General features: G+C 39.6%; 1 protein-coding gene across 1 annotated transcript; it reads right to left on the bottom strand.

Moving 5' to 3' along the window:
- Positions 1-325: 325 nt before the first annotated feature.
- shisa7b (shisa family member 7) lies at positions 326-27749 on the bottom strand. The gene is made up of 7 exons (XM_036567247.1): positions 27458-27749; positions 26738-26878; positions 9141-12699; positions 8529-8686; positions 6251-6307; positions 4138-4323; positions 326-3773 (listed from the first exon to the last, which is right to left on the bottom strand). Exons 3-7 carry the CDS (start codon positions 9827-9829, stop codon positions 2929-2931), a joined length of 1935 nt encoding a protein of 644 aa, XP_036423140.1. The 5' UTR covers positions 9830-12699; positions 26738-26878; positions 27458-27749; the 3' UTR covers positions 326-2928.

Here is a 27749-nt window from a genome sequence, read left to right as displayed (position 1 = left end):
CATTCATTATTTGGCCACCCTTAATGTAATGTGTTACCAAAAATACATTAAGTTAGACGTATACAAATAGACTACTTTTCAAAGAGGAAGAGTAATTTGCAGCCTTCAACATTTCAGATTAAAAAAGTCATGGGACAAAGTTCCTACCAACAAAACTCCTTTAGTTACCATACACAGTATCTATGTGATAAAATGTTCAGAGGTATGTGATGTTGTCAGAACTGTAATTACTGTTAAAGGGCAGATTTTTATAAACCGAATATGCCTTCAAAAATCCTTGGGCAAACAGGCTATACTCTGAGACTCACTGGCACACACTGTGATGTCTTGTTGTAGTGATGGGGAGTTTATTTTCAATTTAAAAAAAAAAAAAGGTTTTATTGGAAACAACATTACACTAGATCAGATCATGCCCCACATCATTTGTGTGTCTGTAATAAACAACAGAATCAAAAATCAAGGGGTAAAAATGTTTGTCATGATCAAAAATACTTTAGGGAATACAGGTTTGGAAATAATTACGACATTTATTTTTATGGAAGCTTGGGATTAAAAAAAACTCACATGAACAAAAAAATAAAGCAATATTTGGGATTTTTTAATTTTCCTTGGGGCTTTCTGAAATGCACATTCTCTGACTTCTTACAAATCAGATAGAAGTCAGACAAAATGCGAGATTCAGCATTCCAAAACAGACACTGAACTACACACAGGCACAGAAATACAGACACACAAACAGGACACATACACACCTTGACATCAAAAGTCAGCAATATGACATCATCAACACTGGCTTTGACATCTTCATGCTTTTTGTCTTTTCACTTTGATTGCATCTGCTTTTTTGTCAGTAATTACAAAGGTTAGGATCCACTAGAAACTTCAATAGTAACAAAAAAGTTCAACAGAAGTCACAGAAACTTAAGCAGAATAATTAGGATGGGAATGAGTTAAGAATATTAATCATAATGATAACAATATGTGCATGTAAATTGGCATGTATACACATCTGAACACTGGGAATTCATTGAAGCTTTTTTCTATTTTATACTGATATAACTTCAGTAGAAAGAAAAGTTTAAATGCTTAATTTGATTTTCAGGATTATGGGCCTATACTGTGGCCGTTTAGATTTCCACTGATTTCAGCCATATGGACTTTCAGTTTCAGTCTCGGTAACCCACCACAACACTGTCCATTTGGTGAGTATACAGCAGAGAAATATACAGAAACCCTTTAACAAAAGCCAATGCTTTTCAGAATATAATATACAAAAGTCAGCTTGCTTATTAATGGGAAAATGACACATCTTAACATGTTGTAAGATGTTTAGCTTGCCAGACTACATAATTAGCTATGGCAGAACTTGCTCTGTGTTTTTTCCCTTACTCTTAGTGATAGATTACCATTTTGTTCTAAAGAGCTGTGTCGCTTACAATGACACATGACAATGAAAATTAAAAAAAGAAAAAAAAAATTCTCGACCAAACACAGAAGCACAGACATACAGAGTAAAGTTTCAGAATAGCCCTTGGAGTAAAGTGTCCACTGTATGCCCATCCCCTTTCCCATTCCCCACTGACCTTATACAGTGAACAGCTGCAGTTACAAATTGTGTGAGAGTTTGATCTTTGTTGATAATAATGCATGCTCATAATTATTTTGTCTACTCTTACACTCCCATGATAACAGACCAAAAAGGACCCCGACCGGAAAAGTCAAACGTAGCAGTCCCTTGACTGGTCAGACATGCATGAAAAGGCGTACTGACTAATTACTACCAGATACTGTGCTTGGACGGATCTAGTCAATAATTGTTTCCTTCCTCTAGATGCTCTAAATATCCGCCACGAGTGACTGATTTGCGTATGAATCAACAAGTACCACAACTGACTGCTCTCAGAGGCACCTTTTCAAAGACAATATGAAATAGCCAGAGACAAATTGGGACAAATCTGTGTCACTGTTATCTAAAAATACTGTCCTGCTCAGAAACTGCACCCTCTGTGTCAAAACATGGTTCATCCCAACCCCACCCCCCAAGTTGATTTAAAAAACATGCCACATCTTCAGATCTAAAGTCATGTTACAAAATTGATGACTCACAATTTCAGTGTCTTCTCCTCACAGCTTCTTACTTATCTCATGCCTGATGGAACACCATGTTTCTGAATTCCCTTAGTTTCCTCAGCATAAAGCAGTTAATTGCTGAAAATTTTTTTGGTGTTATCATTCTCATTGTGTACTTGTTACAGCGCAATCCATGATACTCGTCAAATGATTCTTTATACAATAAAAAATCCATTTATTTAGTCCTATATAGAGATCCTTCAGTAAACTCTCAGATAACACAAGCTTCCACCTCTCACTGTCTCTCATTTCTATCATATCCAACAAGTCTTCACCAAAACTCAGCAGTAATATGTTTAAATTGTAGGAAGATACTCATTAGAGAAAGCTTTCTTTGATACTTACTCTTTTTTCACCAGCACTTTCTGAAAATATGCCTTCATGTAGCCTCCAAAATGTTAATATACAGTACACATAGTCATATAAGAAAGAACTGGGAACCTTCTTAGTTTATCTAGTTTCATCTCAAAAACACCTTCATATCACAAGGGTTTATCCTATCCTTGTTTCTTAGCAACAAGCAGCAGGGGGCAAATAAGGGATCCACACTTGCATTATCTCACATCTTTCCCTCTCTGAGGCCCTAGCAATACACCAAGTTTCCTTGCTATGAGCTTCACACCCTACATCTGTTCTCACTCTGAACCTCTGTTACTTTCCCTTTTCTCCACTTCATTCTTCATTTTCACTCTAAGCTTTCATTAAAGTCTTTTTCCCCTCGTTCATTTGAGCAAATGCATCTCAGCATCTCACTTTCTATCAAGCCCTTTTCTGTCTTCTTTCTCTCTCGATCCTCCCTCACACAGTGACTTCGTTCTTGCTCCCTGTCCTCAGCGCCTGGCCGCCTCCCCCGCCACCCCCTCCCCCGCCTCCTCCGGGGAGGAAGTGCAGCTGTTCGATGGTGTTCTGCCGCTTAGTGGCAAAGGCCATCCTGCGGGCGCTGTGGCCCAGCGTTCCAGCGCCGCCTCCAGAACCGTGTCCCTCCCCCCAGCCCAGAGTGCCAACCCCATGGCCAGCTGACATGGCAGCAGCAGTGCTACGCTCCTGTTCTCGGCCAGAAGTCGGGTGTGAGTTCATCTTGATCATATGGTGGCGGTCGAGCGAGGGCGTCACGCACACGTTCTGCTGTGACTGCGCTTTCTTTTGGTGGTCGAGATGAGACATGGTGGACATCATGCCCCCATAGTCACCCATCACACCCACCATCATTCTCTCCTCTAGATGATCAGGCGACACCAGGAGGCGCTCATGGGACTTTCTCAGTGCCTGGGAGTTGGAACTCTTGCTGGTGGTCATGGCTTTGTAGTACTGGTGTTGCTGGTTCTTGGAGAGGTGAGAGAGGGGGTTTCCTTCTCCCAGGGCCAGAAGCTGGTCTTGAGACAACACCCGGCGTGGAGGCTTGCTCATTGTCTCGAATGTAGGGCTGTATGGCGACTGGGGTAAGGGGTAAGGGTTTGGTGTGGAGGTAGAAGTAGGTACGTGGATTCGAGTATGGGATGAGTGCAGGGGCAACGTTCCCCGTGCCCCTAGAGTATAGTCACCCCCCCAGTGCAGGTGATGTTGGGAGGAGTAAAAAGAAGGTGGTGCATTGTTGGTTCGTCTCTTTGAGGAATAATAACCTGTGTAATCGTCCAGATCTTTTTCTGCGTTTAGGTGGGAGAAAATGTAGATGCAGAATAAGAGTTAGTTTGAAAAACATTCAGTTCGTCCATCAACCATATACCATTTCTCTGCTGTTACGACAAAATCTCATATCTCTGAAATGGTAACTTTATACAGGGAAAAAAGGTGCTTAACTGCACTGTATGTTAATTTAACAAGATCTGATTTCAAGGAACTGTGGATCTTTTCTGTTGATCCATTGGGATCATGAAATATTCATGCAATGTAGACAGAAAATATACATGGTTTTCTTGTTACATATTCAACTGTATAGTGTATTCAAACAGCAAGGGTATATAAACAGGGGTATATAACAATTTATGAACCACACATACAAACACTCACCTAGTCTCTTGAGGGAAGAATAGCGGTTAATTTCAGGTTTCATAACAGCCTCATATGAAGGAGGGAGCTGGGCCAGGTTGTGGAAGGAGTGAGAAAATGTTGGATGAGGGCCTGCGTTGTTGGCCTTGCTGGAGAGCAGAGTTCCTGTGGAGGCCAGCTGAGCGTTGTTCATCCGTGGTACGCGCTCTGATAGAACAGAGTAGATGCTATGCATGAGCATTTTGCACGACAGGGTTTAATGCTCTCCTTCAAATGTGTTGATGTACTTGACAACGTTGCATGGCTGATAGTTTGAAAAGATCAGTGGCAATGTTCAGAGGTATGTTCTGTATTTTGGTCTCCTAGAATGGTGAAGCTGCTACAAAGGAACACTGGATAGTGGAAAAAAACAAATCAAGGTAGTAGCAGAAGTAAGGGTTTTTAAATATCTAAGAAATATTGAACTTTAGATATAACTGATGATTGCACTGTATAGGAGAATAAACGAAAAAACTAGGGGTGTTACAATACGCATGTTAATTTTTTTTCCGAAACGGCGGTTGTGAGACCAGACGCTCTGTGAATTAAATAGTTAGATTTCAAATTATAAAATGCATGATAAAGGCAATGGTTTCTATAGTTCTACTTAACACAATCTATAATATTCCTAAAAGTAATAACCATCGATGTAAAAAAATACTTGACTGCACAGCTCTTTTCAAAATTTCCTTTCGTTTCGTTATTTATTTTCAGTCAAGTGCAATAATGATGGGTAAAAAGTGGTAGACTGAACAGTGACAGCGTGCTCACATTGCCCAAGTATCAAATAACCATGCTAATGCCTCAAATATGCCAACTCATTTGTGAAGACATCACCCAAATGTCTCTGTTACTGAATCGAGAAGAAAACACAAGTCGCAGCAGCTACGTGTGGAGACACAGGAGTCAAGCATAAGTGCGGATTCTGCACAGGTGAAATAAATTCACAGGGATGTTTATAGCTTCCGATTTGCACCAGTACTAGGTTGTAGAGAAACCTGGATTATGCAGTTTCCTGAGAGTGATTGAGCCACGTCAGAAAATCCCCTCTCACTCATTTCATTCAGAAGGTAAGACTTACACTTTATATACATACAGATCCCACAGTAAATGAAGTTGTAATGGTTAGAGCCATAATAACACACGTGTTTGCCAAATACACGCATGCGACATGTAAAATACATCTGGCACGTTTGTATACAATTTTGATGTCTTCTAAGAAAATGACTTTTGTCAGTTATCCTGTCAACAAGCACTGCTAACATTTTGGGGGACTAATGTTCAAAAATAAATAAATAAAGAATGAAATGCAAAGGTTATGTAAGCCTTTCTTTTCTAATACCGTACAGAATATGTTTAGCATCATGATGCAAATACGGCAATATGTATTGTAAAATTTGCATATTGTTACACCCCTAATGCAGACTGACAGACAAGAATGTAGCCATACAATATATAAAAAAAAACAAATTAAAGCCACACATAAGGCACGTAGCAAAGTCTACCTGTGCATTTTAATGTTACATTTTTAATAATGTACAAAGCAAAGCCTGACCATCAAATAAAGGGTTAGGATGAAAAGACAGCACCCATCTGTCTTTGTGATGTGGCATATTTTTTTCCCACATGGCCATGCTTTTGTGTTCTATAAATATGCCACACAGGTTCACAAGCGTGCCCACACACAGACTGAAGCCTGGCCAAATCTACAAACAGGCTCTTGGTGCCCACAATAAGAGGTGAATGTGATGCTCACATCTGAAGTGAGATTACAACAAGGTAGTGGCAGTATGTGAGTGAGCGTGGGGTAAGGGAGAAAGGGGAAGGTAAACATACTCATACTGAGTTAGAGGGCCAGCACAGCTGAAGCATGAGCAGTGACACTCACTGAATATACACGCACAGACCAGGCATGGGCCACACGCACAGAAAGTACTTTCAGGAAGCTTGCTCACATACACGAACATTCAACTCACCTGTAAATGGACTTTTAAAAGTCTAGCTCTATTAGCAGCACACACGCACATATACACATATACATTTACTTGCTGTTTCAAGGTAGTTGCTCACACGTTGCCTGCCCTCTTTGGCTTACCAATAGTAGCCGTGTGCTTGGGGCTGGACCCAGGCTGGGTTAAATTGTGTTTCCCAACTGCAAGAGAGCAGAGCAAACACTGACGGACTCCCGCCAAAAAAGTGTGTGCGTGAATGGCCAATGTGATGGCCGACTTTATTTTCTAGCCACTGGATGAATATGCTTTATTGTCTAATACATCTATCCAGAAAATGTATTAAACTGAGCCATGCCTGACTTTATGATCTTTATGGTTCAGCCTTCATACCCTGCTTAGCTCCCTCTGTAAGCTTATGCATTAGGGCTAGGCAATATGACAATATTTATCGCTATAGTGATAAATTACACTTTTCTGAGTATATCATGGATATTGTTATTACTAGAACACCAACCAACACCATGTTTAATCACAAACAGAGCATACTTTGTTTTGTTTAACTCTATTTAGTGCAGATCAGTATGTAAAATGTTCAATAAAATGATTTGTTCTCATGGTTTTTGATAGTATTTTTAAAATGTGGCACTGCTTTTTCTATTTTGTCCGTTCCAGCTTACCACGTCAGAAAAAAAAGAAATAACCTCATAAGTATATTATATATGATAGTATATTTTTGCCATATTGCCCACGCCACTATACATTCTGTCTTTCTATGCTTCCAAACACAAACTTTTGTACCAATTAATGTTTGTTTTAGAACAAGTACTCGAATACTCATTCTTGAAATCATTCTAAAAAATAATACTTACATTTCATAACTGATTCATTAATTCTGTTAAAAAGTCTGTTGATTCGTATATTTTCTTAATCAAAATATTCCAGTTTCCGATTTGTTTGGTTTGGATAGCCAAGATCAAATTCCATTCAAGTTCCATCTTGAGTGGAATAACTTCAAAATAACTTCAATAGGTGAACATAAATCTCACTGAGGACTGAAGTTATTTCCATTAGTTATTTCAATTTAGTTCTGTACTAAAGTTGTATAGATTTACACCAGTTCAGAACTCACATGAATCAGCTAACCCTTTTAAGCTAGTCTGCTATCTGTGGATGTCTCCATCTCTCAGCTCTACAGCAGCTAAACGAGTGACTGAGGACGCGCTCAGCTTTTCTACTTGAATGCTGTTCAACAATCAAATCTATAGCCAAACAACATTAACATGTATTGGACTATTTCTCATTGTTTTTAAACATTCTTAGCTATTTTTACATCTTTACTTTTTTTGCTCAGTCTTTAGCTAAGATTACCTGAGTATGACTTGATTGTCTATAGCCTTATATCATGTCCATCACTAAGTATTTCCCATTTGTCTCCGGTTTTATGATAAAATGTTTTGTTTGAAACAGTGATAAATAAACCTCTGACTATGAAAACTGTCAGGAATCCACAACAGTGTTCTAGAATTCTGCTGGAGTTTAAAGAAGACACTACATAGGGCGATGAACACCAACGTGACACACGAGTACTCGAGTATTCAAATTATTCAAGCCAGCCCTGTTCTAATCACAAACTACTTCTCACTTTTCACCTCGACACCTGCAGGATTGTTACAAAAATCTGAATACCTTTTCTAACAGTACTGTTTAAAATACATATTTACACCCACAGTCAGTATTATTCAGTATTCAGTAATAAAGAGCTCCAGTACTAAAGAGCTCCATTTTCATTCAAAACTGTTTCCTATTTCTGCAGCCTTAATTAAACTGGAGTGGAAATGGGCCTAAAAGGATTTGTGGCACCTGGCAATAAATGCCAGTCATTAACACATAACAAGAACAAAGGTTTCTAGACTTGTACAGATTAAATAAAGTAAAAAATGCTGAGTGTAAAGAGTGGTACAACGGAGTGCAACATCACACACCTAGAATATGTCTTCCTGTCATCATAGCAATTAAGGGACAGAAATTAGGTGACATACAGGGGTATTTGCAAATTAGACTATACGTGTGGTTTCTTTATGGAGTACACTGCATATTCTGTAACCAGCTGCCTACATGCTGAGTGCGAAAGGTCAGTGGTGAAAGAAAAAATTGCTTGTTTAGACAATTATTCGTGGCAGTAAATGTTAGCTGAGGTAAGCAAAAAATGTATACAGTAATTTCACTGTTTATATGCACCAAAATGTTTTTATTGTGTAATCATGATATTTTTCACATGATTTTAGCTCAAGCCATGTGCCCTCATGTAACCTTTCAATTGTATTACTGCTTGTACCACAATTTTTCACAATACAGTATCACTGCTTCAGTTGTTGTAGGGCTGGTGTCAATCAACACATATTTTGTGTGCACAAGACTTACTCCGGTTGTCTTTGCTCTGGAGGATGGGGGTGTAGAGGTTTTTGGACTGCCGTCCCAGAGTAGCCTCACTGGTGGTGGCAGTGGTCAAGATGGTGCTGTTGTTCCTCTCACTCTGCTGGATTGGGCTGGACTGATGACGCAGGATATCAACCAATGCTCTGAGGAAAATGACAGACAAGAAGAAAAAAGGCAAAAGAATTAGAAAATGGTAGAGCCATAAACAATAAATCATTGTTGATTTTATTCATCTACCTAAGACTCACACAACTAAAAAAATATCTAGACTCTCCTCCAAACTCACTCTTCCAAGCAAGTCTTAAATGACTGCTTGACCCAACCCTGCTGAAAAAGGACCTTTGATTACCTAATGATTTTGCTTTCTAATGGGAATTTCATGGTTTCCAATAGCCAAAACACATTACACGTTACAAAACCATCAGGAACCAACAGAAACACAATGGTTTCTATGGGTTTTTTTCAGCAGGGAATATAACCAACTAAATGCAACCTTACAAATGTAGACATAACACAAAGAATGCTAGAAAAACACTGTAGTGGCTCCCGTTTTAATCACTGCCTTGAATACCAATCAGTTTAAAAGGTTTCACTCACCTAGGCATATTAATGTCTCGGTTCCTGGGTCTGCGGGATATCTTGTGGCAAGCCACCTTGACTCCAATGGCTACAGCCAGTGTGAAAGAGATGACACCACCAATGACGTAAGCTGTATTGTTACTCTGCTGCTGCAGTGGGTCGAAGTCCGGGTCAGAACGGCTCGGGGTCTGGGTGGCAGGCACCTGTGTGTTTGCCCAGACGGGTGAATTGTAATTGGTGCATGAGTCCTGGTCCAGCCGGTTGCGCTGATGCTCACAGCAGAAGCGGTAGTGGCAAGTGCCACAGCAGTAGATGTAGGTGCCCTTAGTACAGTTAAAGGTGTTGTCAAACTGGCCCATCACGTCGTAGTAGCCCCGGCACACATCAACGTCCACCAGTTTGCGGGGTGGTGGCGCCACCTGTGCGGCCCCCAGCGGGGGCTTCAGGGCATCGGCTGTCACATTGCGAGGGAACATGATTTGGGGGAGGGGCAACGGGGGTATCTCAGCTGCCTCAGGTTCCGCTGCCATAGCCGCTGCTTGCTTTGCCAGTCCCTTCAGTGAAGGGGGCTGGGTCTCCTTTCCCCGGCTTTTCAACAGAAGCAGCAGTGGCCCACCATTGGCTGAGTGCCGCTGTGAGGTAATAGCCACTGTGGAAACCACATGGTCCAATAGGAGGACAAAAAACAAGATGGCAGCAGATGGCATTTTGATGCTGGGGGCTTCTTTTGTATCAAAGAAGAAGGACGTACACTTTTGTACAAAAGAGTTCTCAGATCTACAAAAGACTGGTTTACTGAGGAAAGGTCTATCAAAAGTTATGCGTCACTGTGACAGTATATGAGATATAGGCAAGAAGTTTTTTTCTGTTTAAATGTGCATACACTGGTATGCAAGTTATTCAATATGCAAAATGCACATCTAAATTTGCAACTTCAGGTTGATGATGTCTGTGTGTAAACATTACTATGGAAAATATCAATATAAGAAATGCACACAGAGTTAATACATTTATACATTTCAAACTGAACTTTCAGTTTTTGCTTGGTTGAACTTATTGTGGTTATGGGCATGGTCAGAGAGAAGGAATGTTCTACAAATATTTTGGCTCAAACTGAAATAATTGCAAATTATTTTAACTGATGGAATGTTCTGTAAAAATACTGGGTATGGTCTAGACGAAAAATTGACTCCTTTGTTGTGGACAATTTTATACCCTAAAGAAAAAACATTAACAGTGTAAACGCACCACTAAAGCACATCAAGGTAACAGGTTAATTTACTTTTTATGTGTGGTTTGTTTTATTTAAGCTTCTCTAACTGAACTATCACACTAACAAATTGCTCCACATGTATATTAGTCCACCTAAAAGGGAACATGTAAACATTTCTCTTTGAGTGTAAACTTTATATCTTGAAGTCTACTTTTCCATTATTTTTCGACAAATGTTCTTGCTCCTAGTTGGCACTTTAGTTGCACAACACAACTACTCAAACTGAAGACCTCTATGAAAACAAAATGATATCAACTTCAGTAAAAACCTGTTACTGTTGTTTTAGCTCTTCCTTGAACTGTAAACGATTTGTGGCAGCTCTGAGAATTGACGTGTTGTAAACAAATCTGAGAGGGCTGACGTATTCGGCAGTGTCGATGAAAATAATCAAGCGAAAAACAAGAACTTGCAAGCCTCTAGATAAATGGGCTTCGATTCCACAATCCAACTGATCACAACAACAGGTCAATTTTGTGGTCTATATGCATACAAAAATACAACCTCTGTGTTCAGGAAGTCATTGAGGCTACAGGAAAACGCAAGAGCGTACAGTAAGAAAATAACATCAAAGAAGTGATTGCAAATTAAATTCTGAATTTTCAAAATGAAGGAAGAGCTGATCTTTTTTCTAAAGGCGATACAAGAAGACGACGGCTTATCAGAAAGGCTTCAGCAGAGTCTTGTCGGTCTGGGTACTCGTAAAAGGTACCAAGCAGCATATGTCAGTTTTTGACTTGACAAGAAGTCAGAGAAGGTGGGTGTGTTTTTACACGTATTATGGGGGTGCCACAGAAAATGACTGTGTAAGGAAGAGTGGATGAAGTTGGGTATGAGCAAAGACCAAGAACTGTCTGTTGAACGGTCTAGGTGTGTTGAACTCTTTTGCGTGAATGTCTCTGCTCTGGGTTTAACTCAGCCCAACAGAATAAAACAAATGGGGGCTTGGGCCCAGTTCTGGCAGGACAGCGCGACTGTGCCCACTGAACAGACATGAACGAGGTGGGATTCATTCGTCAATACGGAACACGTGGAGGGCAACAAACAAACACAGTATTGACCTCAGCCAAATCAATTAATCTATTCTGTGTATGGAGGCGTACTTTCACTTCTTCCAAATAGTGGAAAGTAGTGGAAAATTTAACATATTACTTATGTAAACAGATTAAAGCCACAGATCGCTGGTGAATATGGCAGAATGCATCTGTGCCACTACTGGTCTCTAAAGTATCCCTGAATATACCTGTGCACCTGTGCTTCTAAAGCAATTTCAGATTTTTCATAGTTGCAAAACCCAATCTCAACTGTGATGACAGGGATCTTTACATTAGCATGGCTATGGGTATTATGGCTTCTGCAATGACAGGGATATTAATATTAGCATGGCTATGTGGCCTATGGCTTCAATGATTTGTTTTGTTTTTATCCCTTCAGAGGCAAAAAGTCTCTTAAGGGCTTTGTTCTAAATGTGCACAGTGCGTAGAAATCAGGGAAGAAAAAGAGAGGGAAAAAGTTCTCATGAAAAAGCAGAAGTGTAGAACAGCTCAGAAGTCATACAATGAAGTAGACACAGGCGAGGACTCATTGAGGGGGACAGTGGACTAATTGAGAAAATTAGCAGCAGGTCACTTTGGGGAGTTTAATGAGGCTTGTACCGGCCATCCATCAAGCCCAACCATCCATCGATCAGTCGGTCCAGGGCAACTCCTCCCAGTGAGAGTGTGCTAGCACGCAGGCTAATGCACTGCTAACATCCACTCTTAAATAAAGCACTTCAAACCAGTAATGCACTATTCTCCCTAATTCTTGGAGCAGCAACTGTTTTTAACAAAAATCTTTTGACCACTTTCTAATACTTTCTCCTTGACTATGAGTTTCACTGTTTCACTGTTCTGGTTTTTTTTTCTTCAAAAAAAGGAAGTTCATTTGGAACGTAATGGAAATGGTTAAAATATGTTTTGACAATTAGAATTAAATGATGAAAAAATGTCTCAAAATTACAGTTGAAATTATTTTTCTTTTTTGCTTCTGCTTGGCACAGTTAATGTTTGGCACTGGTTTTGGTTGCGCTTTAAGAAGAAAGAAGAAGAACAAGAAGACAAATACTTCAATCCGTGCAAATCAACATCCTTTGCAAAAAGCCCCTGGCTCATAAAAAGAAGAACAAAACCATACGCTGTTTAATCCTCATTAAAAAAGAAAGACTTTTTTTCCTGGCTGGGGTTCCAGTCATCCTCATCCACACTGATGGCTCTTTCAGCTAGCTCTTCTTGGCTTCTGCGTTCCTTTGTTAATCTTGGATTCTCACTGAAAGAAAAGAGAGAGTTCATAATGAAGGAAAATCCTAATTCTTGAACTTGAGATGAGCAATATACATGTTTGTGAAATGTACAGTTTATAAATTGCTTTTATAGTTTTTCACCTTGCATTATCTTAGAGAGATCAACATGGAGGATTGACTATGAAAAAAGCTTTACTTTTGGAAGAAAGAGATCAAACTAAACCAAGCAAGTTTTGCTAATGAAGTTTCCTCTAACCCAATATTTCACAAAGCAACAATACTGTGCTATGTGCGGTCTCTTTTAAACTTTTCGGACAGAATAATGCCAGACATCCTTTAGCTGATGTTGTAATGGGAGTAGGGATGCACATACTAAATACTTCATTTGATTGACAGCTGTCAATGTTAAAAAATGAATAAACAATTGACCTTCAGATAAATTCCATTATTTAAAGCTAGGTGGCCAATAAAAAAATTAATTCCAGGTTTAGTGAACACTGGCACTTAGATTTATAAAGCATTTAACAAAACTATGTACCATGGTGTGAAAGCATAGGCCTATATCAATATTTGTTCAGATGGCTACAAAACTGAGATGAAAATGTATGATGTGCAATAGGCAACGTAATTTAGGAACATAATTCAATATTTTTATAGTGTCCAATGAATTTCTTCAATATTACCAAGCACTGATAAATTATGTGTTATTCAATGCCAAATTGTGATACCCAAGTAATTAGTATATTATTAATATCAGTAACCCAACAAGCATGCTGGCTCCAAAATCTAGACTGGAGACTGGCTGTCTAAATTACAGGTCATAAGCATACAGATACGGGAAAACACTATACAAACTTGATCTTTGGAGCTGGGACTCTCACTTGTTTTGTGTTTAAAGGTCAATTAAATATCACAAAAGAGACCTGAAGCATGGGTTAACTACAATAGAAATGCTGGCAACATGCATTTTGACATATGCACAAAAGGAATTACTTCAAAGACATGCAACACCAAAAATGTACCATAAAGCATCTGACTGCGCATGTGTTAAATGTAAAAGCAGAATAAACCACCAGGCCACAGCCAGCTGAGTCCTCTCAACTTTCAAGATCACGTGAACATAAATGCACTATTCCTAGATGCACAAATACTGCGTTCCATCCGAACATGTTCCAGGTATTTCTGTGTTCTTAGGCTTTTGTTCCCAAATCTAACAAATATAGATATATAGAAAGAACACTAATATGGTACATACATTTCCATACGTCCTTTGCACCTGTAGCACACAAACCATCGTCATACTTAAGCACGTTTAGCATGTCTATACATTTACAGCACTCCTGAAACGCACCTCACTTGTATTTAATGTTAGCACTTCTTAAAAGCTGCAAAATCTTATTTTGAAAGGAAAGTTGCAAGTGTTGTAGAGCAAATATTTTAAACAAATGTTATAGCACTGAAATAAAAACTACATAACTGTTTTAAAAAGTATTAATCTTAATTAGTAGAACAGTGTGTCATTTGACTGAAAAAAAAACTGAAGCAGCATGTGGAAGGTTTTAATTCTTTGCGAATTGTGTGAAAAATACAGAATTTATTTTCACTACAATTGTTCAGATTCTTGTTCATTATAGATTATAGATTTGTGTTGTCATTAAAAGAGAAAAAAACGCATATGAACCCACACGAGCAGGATTTGCATATGACTGCTGGCAGAGATTTCAGAACAGGAAGTAGATTAATTTATTATCTAAAGTAACGTTCAGTGTTATTTATTAAAACATATTTATTAAATAAAAAATGTATTATTTATTAAATAAAATTTGATTGTTTCGATTTTTTAGCAAATATAAGCTACAGATAATATATAGGCTAAAGACAGTAAAGGCAGTAGACACAGCAAGGGGTGCCTCAGCCTCTAAATCCAGAAATGTCTTTGGGTTGACTGTTTCAGCAGACAATCCCAAATTATAGCTGGCTTTACATGTGGCATTACAGCCACAAACTTTTGGGCATTTTATACTTCACCATTCATTTACAAATATTCGTTCTACAGTGTTTGAAATACCTAATTGATTACAACTACCATAAACACTAGAATTTAACCTGCGTGGCAGGTCACGTAATTACGCTGAGAAAATGGCTTTGGAGACGAGAAATGCTGCTCGATATTGCAAATTACATGTAGTGAAGATGATTCACAAATGATGTAACTGACTACGATTACCATCAGCACAAGGATTTGACAGATATTTGAATAGATATATGTAAACTACACTTTCTTTGACATGTATGTGACTGCGATCTTTTTTGTATTCACACAGGATTAATTTCTCCTAACCTGTGACAATATTGTACAGCCCTAAACATCTGAGACTGCTAAGGATTACATTATGACTAAACTTTTGGATTAAACATTTTGTAACTTTTTTTTTGTTCTTTTTTGTGAATTTGAAAGGACCTTAAAAACATTTTAAAAGATTTTATTTATGCATTTTACATTTTATACATGTATGTAATGTATTATTTAATTCAATTTGTTTTTTTATTTTTTTTTATTTACTGAAAAATTATCAGCACTGAAAAGTGTTAATGATTCCCAGCCCTACCTCTTACAGTTGTCTATCAAAAATAGCACATAGGCAGTTCAAGGACAGAGTCTTTTACATTTGAATGTATTATGAATAGAATACGTATGCTTCATTCTGCTGTGATCTCAGTGTGAAAGGTGTATTTTTCCTTTTTTGTGGTTGTCTCTCTGGGAAATATTATGGAATGTTTTACTAATCATTCCAATTTATGTCAGTATCCTGAATTTAACAGCATGAAGTCTAAGTGTATGCGATATACAGTGCATTTTGTCTTGCAACTGCTGTGTAAAATTAAAAAAAAATCTAAATGCATACTGTAACACCCCATCATACCAATATTACAAATTGCAGAACTTCTTGTTCTTCTTTTCTTTCCTGGAAACAGTGTTTCAACAATTCCCTAATCATAAACTAGTTTCAATACACTGCTGAGTGAGAACCAACTTATTTAAATGTTGTAGAAGCTTTTTTGTTGCTGTCTTTTAGTGTCTCATGCAGGAAGTCTGTAATATACTAGTAAACCTTTAAATAACATCCTGAAGATAAAAACACCCTTTTTCTTTGAGTTTACCATTAATTTGCTCAAACGTCTTTTTAAATCAATGTTCTATCAGTTTTGTGTGCTCAGCATCTCTGCAGACTGGATAGTTATTTATATCAACTTAAGCACCCAAAAATGTAATATATAAAATGTAATATATAATATGTAATATATGATATGTAAATGTTACTCTCTCCTCACCTGCTCAACTAGTTTGGTATTCATTTTGGGCTTCACGTTGCATTTTTAAGCTATAATAATGATATTATAAATAAAGTTGTAAAGGTCAGCCATTGTATCAGCTACAATAGTCCTACCTACAAAAAACCAATCTGAGTGCCACCTCAGCATGCTAGGAATGATATCAGGGCAGTATGATCAAACAGAGTAGTATTTTACATGCATCTCCATATTTATTAAATAAAAAAAAGCATCAAAGTATAAGGTACAGTGACGACATACTAGTTCAGTGGTCACCAACCCCCCTCCTGCATAGACGTCCCTTTTGATTCAGGCACCAAAAAATGGCTAAACTACTAAACAAACAGACAGTACACACTGACACAAGTCCATTACAACTGCCCGGCCAGATGTCTAAATCTCAAAACAATGTCTCAACGGCCACATTTAAAAGAGTACAGAAATCATGGCAGTTGCCTATCTATAAAGTTCAGAGTGTGAAAAACTATTTGTTGTCACATAGATGAGAGGGATGAAACAAAGATGGCAGTGTTTGTGTGCTGTCATGCAGGATAAAAGAAAGGGGAGTAAGATTAGATAAATGACTAGTATCAGTATGGAATACAGTTATATGCTCTGGGCCCACAGTCAAATCTTTATATCATATTTCATGGCTTTAGCTTGACAATTCAAGGAGTTTCAAAATAATCAATGGGTTTTTCACTGGAGGATGATGGAATTAAAGAAAGGACTGCAAGATTAGACAAACGAGTACTACCACTATGAAATGCAGTCATGTGATTTGAGTCAACAGGTAAATCCTTCAGCGAGATTGCAGCTAAAATGCTCAAGGAATAGAAAAGTCAAAGGAGTTCAGAAGGATGGCAGGATTAAAGATAGGCAGGTTTGATTAGATCAGCGCTATCAGTATAAATGCAGTTCTTGCTTGTAAACTATTGGAACAAATGGTGGCCAAAAATATGAAATAAAGTCTACAACATGGAAAAAAGTTAGTGATGAAAATGAACTACATGAATATGAAACACAGCAAGTTTGGTGGTTTTATCTTAGAAGTTCATGAAATGGAGCAGTTTGGAAAAATGCCCTATGTATGTCTACGGGACAAATGAAACCAGGCAAGCCTGGTTTTGCCAGACCAACATCACACGTATGGCAGTTGTCACACAAGTTGTACAATATGGGATATTTTTAAAAAAGAAAAACTTGTATTATGTACAATAATTTTTTCCATAGCCACAAATACTAGAAAAAACAAACTAAACCTGACACACGCTAGCGTAACTTTAGAATTAGTATCAAATTAACTCACATTCCTTTATAGACATGAAAACTCATGAGCAGTGAAACAGATGATAAATTCAGAAATGATTTTCTCTCAGAATTCTCTGCTGGCAACAGACCACTCCCTTCACAACTTACATGTTCTTGTCAGAAACTCAACATTGTACATACTCACACATGACAACAAGCGATGCGTCAAACATCTATACTGGTATCGGGCCTGTACCGTGCTCATTTACTCATATTCAGCCTCATAAAAAATTCACCAATACCAACATGTGATACTCGCTAATACCATGTGACAATAGCCAAGTGTACATTGCTACACTAATGAATAAACAACTCAGGCTGTCAGTGAAGGAGGCTCTGCTCAAACAGAGAAGTGTTTGTGACTCCGTAGTGGTCGGAGACAAAGCAGTCGGTCACTTTAAACAACTGCCTTGGCATATTCTTGCCAGGAATGCACTGTGTGATTTTAGCCCATTTTAAAAAACAGACAAACACAATCACAACCACCTACCCAATACGGGTAAAGACAGGTAGGCTAGCAAAACAGAGGTGAAAAAAGCTGACATTTCCTACCAAAGTTGGTACATGTCTACATTAGTCTGTTTGAGTAAAACTGCAAGATAAAAACAGTAATTTTTAACACTGTCTTTGTAAAATAGGCTATAGAGAAACTGTATTGTTCTTAGTGTAGGGCTGATCTACATTTTTTCTGTTCCGATCCAGTTCCGATACACAACTGCCGACACCGATACAAATTCTGATACAAGAGCTCTTTTTACTTTAATATTGTCATTATTATTGTTGACAATGTGTTGATAACGTTTGTGTTTAAGGTGTTTAATCTTCCAATCACTAAGCATATCTGTGACAGAGGCTGTAACTGAACTGCTGCTGTGTGACCACCTGCACTCTTTTAAAAGACACACTGCACTCTGTATATGTATAAGTCCACCCAGTGTACAGTGAGACTTATGAGAGACACCGGGCTCACATCTAAGTCCAAATATCAGTTGTGAAGCACATGGCTTTACTAATTGCGCCGCTAACTGCGATGACACTCAGTTGTACAGTCTGGGTATAGCAGTCTCTATAATGTATTTTCTGGATGGAGATTATACCTGGGCTCCAAGTTCTCCAACAGGGTGAGAAATCCGACATTTTCCTCTACAGATACTGATTGGTCATCGAGTATAATGAAGCTAAGTAACCTTTCTGTGATCCCTTTAGCCTTCGTGTTGTCTGCTGGAAGTTTATCGTGTTTCTGGAAAGCATCAGCGAGAGTCGCTGCCAGGTGGTATGTTCCTGTCCATTAGCTAACATGAAACTCCTCTTTCACGTGAAACCTCTGCAGGAGATTAAATTGGTTGTATGTACGACACAGCCGTACTTCCCTCCCTCGGCACGCTGGTTTACACACATTACAAGTAGCTGTCTTGCTTTTTGGCGTTTCCAGACTAAAACATCTCCAAGCAAACGACTTGGACATTTTAGTTAAACCAACAGCTAATGTTATTTGCTCACTCAGTTACAGACTGAAATAGCCGCAGGTACATGGTAAGATGTGGCAGGGGATCTGGATTGGTGATGTGTCTGTTACGTTATGTTATTTTACAGCGGGTTCTGGTCCAGCGCAAGCTGTGGACTGGAATCTGGATCGCCCCCGTCCATCCGATTTCCGATGAGTCTATATCAGACCCAATACAGACATAGCATCGGCCCCATCACTAATTGTTCTACTGCATTTGTGTCAGTGCACAGTATGGTCAGCTGAACTGCTGTGCACAGCATGCTATTTTTAATGAAACAGCTTTATTTTAAATTGTTCATAGACAGAGCTGTCTGCAGAGGTTGTGTTTCACATAGCATCAGAGGACCAAGCATTTCTCTACAGTGTTACTATATAAATCATACGCTTTGTCCTCACACAACAGTCTATTCAAACTTACAGTGTGACTCACCAAAAAACTAGATTTCTAAAATCACAGTTTTCACCTGTCTTTCGAGGACATTCAACTACAGCTCAACCAGCCAAACAAAATACTTCAGATGTAAATCTCCACAAGTGAGTTCCTCGGATTAGCCTTGGATGCGATAGCTTTTGACGTGATTCCTGCTGTCACTGTGCAGCAAAGACTGATGTTGGAAGAGACAAAGAGCATCAAAACTGTGGAACCTACTTTACTTACAGCTGTACAGAACTGCTTTTCCCACTCTTCTCCACTGCAGCGCTACTCGAACCAAGTTAACTAATGTAACATAGCTGGCTAACGCACTTCATTTAAAATCAGCTAGACTGTAATGATTTAACAGTTAAAGTATATGGCACTTATTTACATCAATTATTTAATTCTAAGTAAGTAATCTGTTGCGGTATCAGACTCGGTATCGGCAAATATAAAAAAATATGTACCCATACTTTTATTCAGCCTGAACAAAATGGTACTGATGTATCCCCACCTCCAACACAACAACAAGACACAATATTGAAGCAACATTAGCGACTTGTCATCTGATAATGTGAACCTATGGGGGAAAAAAACGAAAATACAAAGATTTGTACACAAACTACCCTTTTGAACAGTCAAATGTATGAACAGGAATATGTCATTCATCAGGAGAGTTTAGGCCTTTGAATACTCACTGATATTTCAGAAAGGGCACTCGAATACTCGTTCTCAAAACCCCCCTAGAAACGATAATATTTCAATCGTTTTTAGTCGTCTATCTGATGGAACACATATTCTTTCAATTTAATGAATGTTTCAAGGTTACTTCATTGTTATGTCTATCAAAAGATGTATGAATTGTAAACTCCCTGGAGATCCAGTCAGATCATAGACTCCTACATTCTATGGTGTTCTAAAGTATATTTAAAATATAGTGTTTCCCACGCTACAGTACACATCCGCTTGCAACTTTGCCTCCTCTTCGTTTCAGTGGACAGCTCTGACGCATTGTAGCTGAGTTCCAAAGCCTAGGCTGGAGCTGAGGTAGTGCGGGTCCTCAGTAGGACTGTCCTATGAAAACTCCTCCTCAGTAGCCTACTGGTCACACAAATGGAACAGGTTTAACAAGGCTGCGTGCTGACGTCACCAGAAAGGTCCCGATTCTTGCAATTGTGGCACTAAACTTGTGAGGGAACTGGTGAGAGAAAACGAAGCCTGTTGCATTGTGTTTGTTGCTAAGGTAGCTAGCACGGCAACGAGCTTATGTAGTACGATAAAATACACACATACAAACACTTCTGATTAAAATACGATATATGGACGAATGCTTTAATTAATCAATCATTTTACACTTTATAAAGTCATGAATACGAATTCAAGGGCATGAACAACTTACATTTTAAAACAAGCTCTGCTCCAGTGGCTTTATTTTCCACCATTTTCTTGTTGCTGTTTTTTTCACGCACAGAACTGTGGGTAACCAAAGGCCTGGAAGGATACATCAGTTGCGTCCTTGAAATCACTCCGAATGTAGGCTGCATTTCTAGGTTGTACACAAAGGGTCCTTCACTTTGGAACAGCCTTCTATGACGTAGCCTCCTAGAAATGCAGCCTACATCGGCTGCAGCCTAGGCTTTGGAACACAGCTTGTGTGCTGCACGATGCTTTGTGGTGCAGCAGAATCTGCCTTACCGCATGGCAAAAAAGTCTAGCAGATTTCAACTGCATGCAAATGCCAATTAGGCAACAGTAGACTGGTCTTCATCACAAAGAGTAAACATAACTTTCTCTGAAAGTACAGAGGGGCAACAACAACTCTCTCTTATTTGAATTCATAACAGCTTTGCATTATAATTAAAGTATGTGGTTTTATGCAGAACTATTGACAGTGAAGATCTGAAGGGAAATATTTGTTCGGATGCAGTTTACATGGTTCGAACGGGAAGGCAAATATTAAATCATACAGAGCTCTAAGGTTACTTGCTAAAGTAGCTAGTTTTCTATGGAGATTGAGTGAGCTAGTGCAATTGAGCGAGCTTGTGCATAAAAAGCACAAGGTTGTATTATAGTCTCATTGTAAGACTCTGTGCAACACCAAATAGTGTACCAGATTGTTTACTGCCCCACACATCTTCAGTATGGTTCCTTAATTTCCAGAATGATAAAGAAACGAGAAACACCAGTGCCGAGCAAAGAGATACGACCCTGTGTAAGACGGCAAGAAAAAGTGCAAGCACATGCGAAGCGACAGGCTATACCTGGGTGGCCGTCAGTATACCTTGGGAGGGAGGCACTCAAATATAGCTTATCTCTTTGAGTACATTTAAAAATTATAATTAAAAGTTGAGTAAAATGAATTTAAAATGATGTAGATTTTATCCCATTATAATAATATCCAAATTCAAAAAATATGAAGATATATTTGTATATTCATATTTATATTTTTTATGAATAAACAATGTCTCACGGTGTAACTGACGCATGACTCTCTTTGGTCATTTCCATGACCTAAACCTTAACTTTGGCCAAGACTATGAGATGCTCCACATCTAAAAATGAAAAACATTAGAGGTTTAAAATTCACTTGTTTAATGCTTTATTTGAATGCCGTAATAAGAAAACTAATGGTATGATGAGTTTGAATACCCCCACTGCACCACCAGCCAGGTTTGTTTCAGACCTGTGGCAAACACTGAAATATAATTTACCTAAATGTGATGATTTTGTTGGTGTTGCAGTTTCAGAGCAGCTCCTGCATTGTATAAGCAGTGTGTGAAGGCTACGCTTTTCTGATACAGCAGTAAAAATGTTTAATCTAAAAAAAAAGAGAAAAAAGAGCTAATATTCCTGCCTGAAGTAGTTACGTGATGGAACTGAGTCAGAGGCAGTGTGGACTGAATGTGTAGTGGTTCTCTAATGAGGATCGCTATACTTACATATTTATAACATTAACGTTCATCAAACCTGTGCTTCCTTTGTTTAACATACGCTTTTTTCATATCGTCCAATAATTCAACATGCTCCCACGCATCCAATTTCTGAGGCATCTCTGCTCTTTTAGCCTCAACGGCCACCTGGAAAGCGGTTCAGTTTGTTGTGCTTTGAGGGAAGGTGAAATGACATGAATTCATGATGCATGCAACAAAACCGGCTACATATATATATATATATATATACACACACACACACACACATATATATGTATTTATATACTTCATTATCACATATTAACAATCACTGTTTTGCTGATAAAATCATGCTACAGTTTCTGTGGCTTAAAAAAGAAAAAGAACCAAATACCAACTTAACAAACAAAGACCTGAATTATTTGGGGCAGCCCTAGTATCATTTTATCACTACTCTGATTAAACAAATGCATAACAACCACTTACTGATCCAAATTGTGCTTTGAATGAGCTCATGCGCTCGCTTAGAAAAAATCCCAGTTCACCCACCAATAAAGGAAGCTTAGTGCATCTTTTATACAGTTATAGAAACGCGCTAAAAGGTTTTACATTCACGCGTCTTAAAACTCCTCTGGGGCAAATTATGTGTATTACTGGTTGTTCTGTGGCAGGCGTGCACATTTCAATAGATGGGATAAGTGAGGAAACTCAGTAAGAGAAATACACTCTTCTGGGCCCACAGATCAGTCCAGCAATGATGGACAAATGCAAGTGAGCTATCTTTCTAAAAAAAAAAGCACAAAGAACAAGACTGGGTTTAATCAAGTTGGCTATTACACACAACCATCAGGGACCTTTTGGGTGGTATTGATGAAATTACAAACGTACAATTGTATTATTCTAGTTTGTATTAATAAAGTTAATGAATCCCTACTTCCATAACATTTTATGCTAAACATTTTCAAATTACATTTTTGTAAACATTAACCAGACAGAAAGCAGTTTTCGAGAAAATAATAGTGACTATTTTTCAGTACTGAATCGAGAAGCTCCAGTACTCAAATACACATCAACTTGGAAATAATTACAATGGTTGGAAAAAACACATTCAAAACACATATTAAGTTTTAGCAGGAGATAACTATATTTTTAAAACAACATTATGCCTGTTCTCATCTGTGTTTCATTATGGTTCACAACTAACCCACAACTCTGGATACACGGACAGCTAAAGATGCTTGCAATTTAGTATAAGCCCCAAAAGCAGCCAGCAGTCGGTGAAGAAAGCGATTGTAACTGCAAATGTAGCATCTGTCCTCACGTTCTATACCTGTGCTTTCATGCAGCGCTGCACTGACTCTGACAAACTGGAGTTCGTTTTGTATACTGATATATTGATATAGAGTGCTTTTAATGTGTATGTCCTGCACTATGCATCCTGGTCAGAACGTTCTAAATGTTTTGCAAAAGAAGAGAGAAAAATAATAATAAAGTGGTTATGGTGGTGACGAGCCCACAGCTGCAGCTGGTATGGTATCACTATGGCGTTAAGGTGAACTTGCAAGCCCTGCGCTACAGTGTTTGGTTGCTTGATTCAGCTTCATGATGCAGTGAGGTAATCATAATTTCTACACAGTTATCTTTTTCTAGCCAAATGTTTTGCAAATCCTTTATATCAACTTCTCAATATGGTAGTTACACTTGCTAAAGAATATTGCACAACATGTTGCTGTGACGTACCAAACAATGGAAGTCATTCCTCTTTGCTCAAGACACTGAAAATCAAACAAAATAACAGCAAAGTCAGCGGTCGCTCCTTAAACTCCTGACGCAGAATGCATAAACTCCTTATCTCAGCTTTGAATAGATTAGAATAAAAAAGGATATTTAACAGATGGGTATTTTTAAAAACAAAATGTATACAAATTATACATAGTATTATGTATAGTATTGTGACAATAGGTAGCTACATTAAGTTGCCTCAAGAGAAATATAATAGACAGAGCTGCACATTATGGATAAATATTATACTGTAATTCTGCTGCTACATATTGCAATTGTGATGTACTTTACTTTAGGGCCTATGCCTAACATAGCTGTGAACTCTAACTGTGACACAGTTAAAAATGGCCAGTTGCATTGTGACCAAAACTGAATGCTATAAAATGGAAAAACAACCACAAAAATTAAGCATGGAGCATCTGTAATTGGTAAAGACAGTGAGCACCGCTAATACTATTAGGCCTACTTATTTAGCTTACTGGTAAAGAAAGTTCAACTTTGTCTGATTTTTGAAGCGCAGCCGATTGTTCTTTTTCTACAGCAGCTTTCTTTCATCTTTGCCAGGCAAATCTTCAAGGATCTTTTAACCTCAAACACTTTCTGAAAAGATAGCAATCAGTACTGGTATAGAGAGAACTTGTGAATGAAATGCTTGCATAAATGAAGTTAAAATCGTTTTTCCAGTTACAGATTATGTTTTGTCTAAGACCAAAAATAGAAAGGTTATTAATTAACCTTAATGTACACTGAATCTTTGTTTTGTTGATGCAGTTGTCCAAACTTAACAAATCATTTTCTAAAGCTGTGACTATATTTAAATCAATGTATGCATCAGGCAGAATATATCACCTTACAAACATGTGCTAATGAATCAATGAAATCAATAAACAATTCTGTAGACATTGGTTTAAGGTCTAACCAATGTGTGTTTTACCTGGTTTAAGCGCCGTGTTTCTTTATTAAAAACTGCCAAAGGAACATGAAACATCCTCACATTCATTCATGATCAACAACGTGCAAATTGCGCACTGAATATGCATATGGCATATTTTAAGCACATGGTAGTGTGACCTCGGCTGTCTCACATATTGAGTCATATGCTAAAGCCATCTTAATGATGAGTAACAGTTTTCTGCCACTGCATACGCTTCAGACTTACACAACAAGCCATGTTGGCTCGACTGATGCAACACACCAACTCGCTAAGAGGAACATCCAGCAAAGGGTCAGAAGAGTGCACGGACTCAAAGATAGAAATCATGTAGGCTTAAAAAGCTCTACGCCTTTAAAATGAAGTGTTGTTGGTGATATGATGCAGCAACAATGCATTCAGGAAGGAGAGTGTAGAGATGAAGAGAAGGGTGGGGGTATGACAAAGGCACAGATGTGTGGGGAGTAGGGGGTTGGCAGGCCAGCTAGGGACCCATGTTGAGAGATGGAGGGAGGAGGGGGGTTTTGTGGCTGACGACCCTCGCAGGAGAAGGAGGGGGAGAAAAGGGCAAAAACACACTCGGCTACACACTTTAAAAATGGCCCCTGACAGCCCCAGAGCATGTTCCTCTCTTTTCCCTCTTCCTGACCATCTGACTGAACTCCACAGACCGAGCTGCCCGCTCCTGTGCTGTGGCTGGCTGTGGCAGTCGCCGTCGGCACCGCCTGGCCTGCCTAATGACGTAAAGCGGAGAGACAGGGCCCTGTGAGCCCCAGCCTGTGAAAAAGCGAGCGCCTACATCTGTGCACATACGGAACAGAGCATTCCCTACATGCTCCTGCATCTGCAGATGCCCTGCTGACGCACACACACACTCCTTGACTTGCACACACTTTATGTGCTTTAAAGGCACGTAGGTTTCGGCAAAAGCCACACTGTGATTGCTCAACATAGACTCAGCATCTCATCTTTCTCTTTTTCTCTGTTATTCTCGGTCAGTGTGTGGGTAGGAGCTGCTCTCTCAGAATAGCTCTGCAGCAGAGCGAGAGAGAGAGAGAGAAAGAGAGAGAGGGATGGGATGGAAAGATAGACAAAGTATCCATTTCTATTTGTCATCTGTTTTCTTATGCCAAGCGCATGAGGCAGCGACAACATACGTCTACTCGCTTCTTTCTTCTCTCTGCATTCCCGGAGCCCTGTTCTCCTCTCAGCGCAGGTGCTGATGGCAGCTGTCAGGCCCAACATGCTGCCCATCACACATTGGCGCAGCTGGATGAAGAACGAAACGGGGTAAAAAGGGGTGAAAGGAGAGCGGCGAGGGAAGAAATGCAGTAGGCCTCGGACAGCACAAAATGAAACCCCAGCAGCACTGAGCTGTCCAACAAGTCCTTGTTGTAAGAAATAATGGCAACTTGAGTCTGAGTGTGAGAGTGAGTGACAGTGACATCAGCTGTGGCTCACCCTCATGTGTAGCACCTGGGGAGAGGATTGGTTTCGGAGACTGTGGCAGTGCTGGACGTATGCAAGGGCTCTATATGATATGGCACAATACCCAGCACTGCCTGTACGTTGCACTATCATGGCAGCGAGGAAATTAGCATTCATGAGGCGGCGCGAGTGCACGCTGTGCACCACAACCAAGCCCGTTAAGATGCACATAGGCTGCGCATGGAGCCTCGTGCTAATCGCAGAGTATCCTTAGCATGCCTCAGCGTCTTAACGGCTGGAATGGCAAATACATGTCAAACGGTACTTAACAATGAATGAAAAAAATCACCAATTTATCTCTTTGGTTTCCACGGCGCGCGCCAAGCAGTGAACGTGGGTCCGCCAGCGTTGCAGTATGACAAAATGAAGGCGCGCGCGCGCGACTCACCTGCGTGTCTCGGGCTGTATTCCGGGGAGCAGCTGGGCTTGGATGCGCAGCACACGCTGGTCACCATGTTGCTCGGCGTCGCGACGATGGAAAAGCTCCTCAGGCGGCGAGCTTCAGCGCTCATCACTGTCCACAGCTGGTCTGCGGAGCGAAGGGAGATTATAAATTATTAACAATAACCAAAAAACGCGACGTAGCTACGACGTGGGGCACGTTCGCACAGAGCTCTCTCTTCCCTCAGCTGGAAAATAACGCAGTGGTACCGAGTCACTGGAGAGAGAGAGAGAGAGAGAGAGAGAGAGAGAGAAAGAAAGAAAGAGAGAGAGAGAGAGAGAGAGAGAGAGAGAGAGAGAGAGAGAGAGAGAGAGAGAGAGAGAGAGAACAAACAACGAGGCTGAAGTTGGCTTCTTTCACCAATTTCCCGTTCCACCTTAAATGGTGCGGCAGTTACATTCAGGCGCCCTACACGCCAGAACGAAACTGCGGCAACATTTAAGGTGGAACGGGAAATTCGAACAAGAATCTGGCGAACAGAAACGAAGCTGAGTTCAGACGCACTCTCACAGAACAGCTCCACACCAACAGCCCGACTGACCTCCGCTGGTTTTCTGTCGTCCCTCTCATTCGTCTCCACACAAAAATGCAGCCCCTCATTCACGTCGTCGTCAAAAGCAGTTAGCTAACGTTAACCGAGCCAACGGCTTAACGCTGAACACACACCTGCTGGTTACCTCAGCGGCTCCTCGCCAGTCACTTCAGCACCGAGCGACGTTATTCACTCTGTGCTTGGACCGAAGACACACGGACATCTTCCCCCAGAGTCCGGGAGAGATTCGTAAAAAACAAAGAGGAGAACAGCTGGGCTCGACCCGGTCCAGTCCTCCGGAACAGCGGAACCGAAGAGGCGAAATCCGTTTCTCCGGAATTCAGGTCTCTGTATCTGCTCCGTCCCTCTGTGTGTCACCTCAGCTCGCTGCGCGCCCCCCTGTTCGCCGAAGGAGAGACAGACGGA

The sequence above is a fragment of the Colossoma macropomum genome, unplaced genomic scaffold (assembly GCF_904425465.1).
Source record: "Colossoma macropomum unplaced genomic scaffold, Colossoma_macropomum, whole genome shotgun sequence".
Lineage (NCBI taxonomy): Eukaryota > Metazoa > Chordata > Actinopteri > Characiformes > Serrasalmidae > Colossoma > Colossoma macropomum.
Note: the sequence above shows the minus strand (reverse complement) of the source record. Positions and strands in the feature narration are given on the sequence as shown.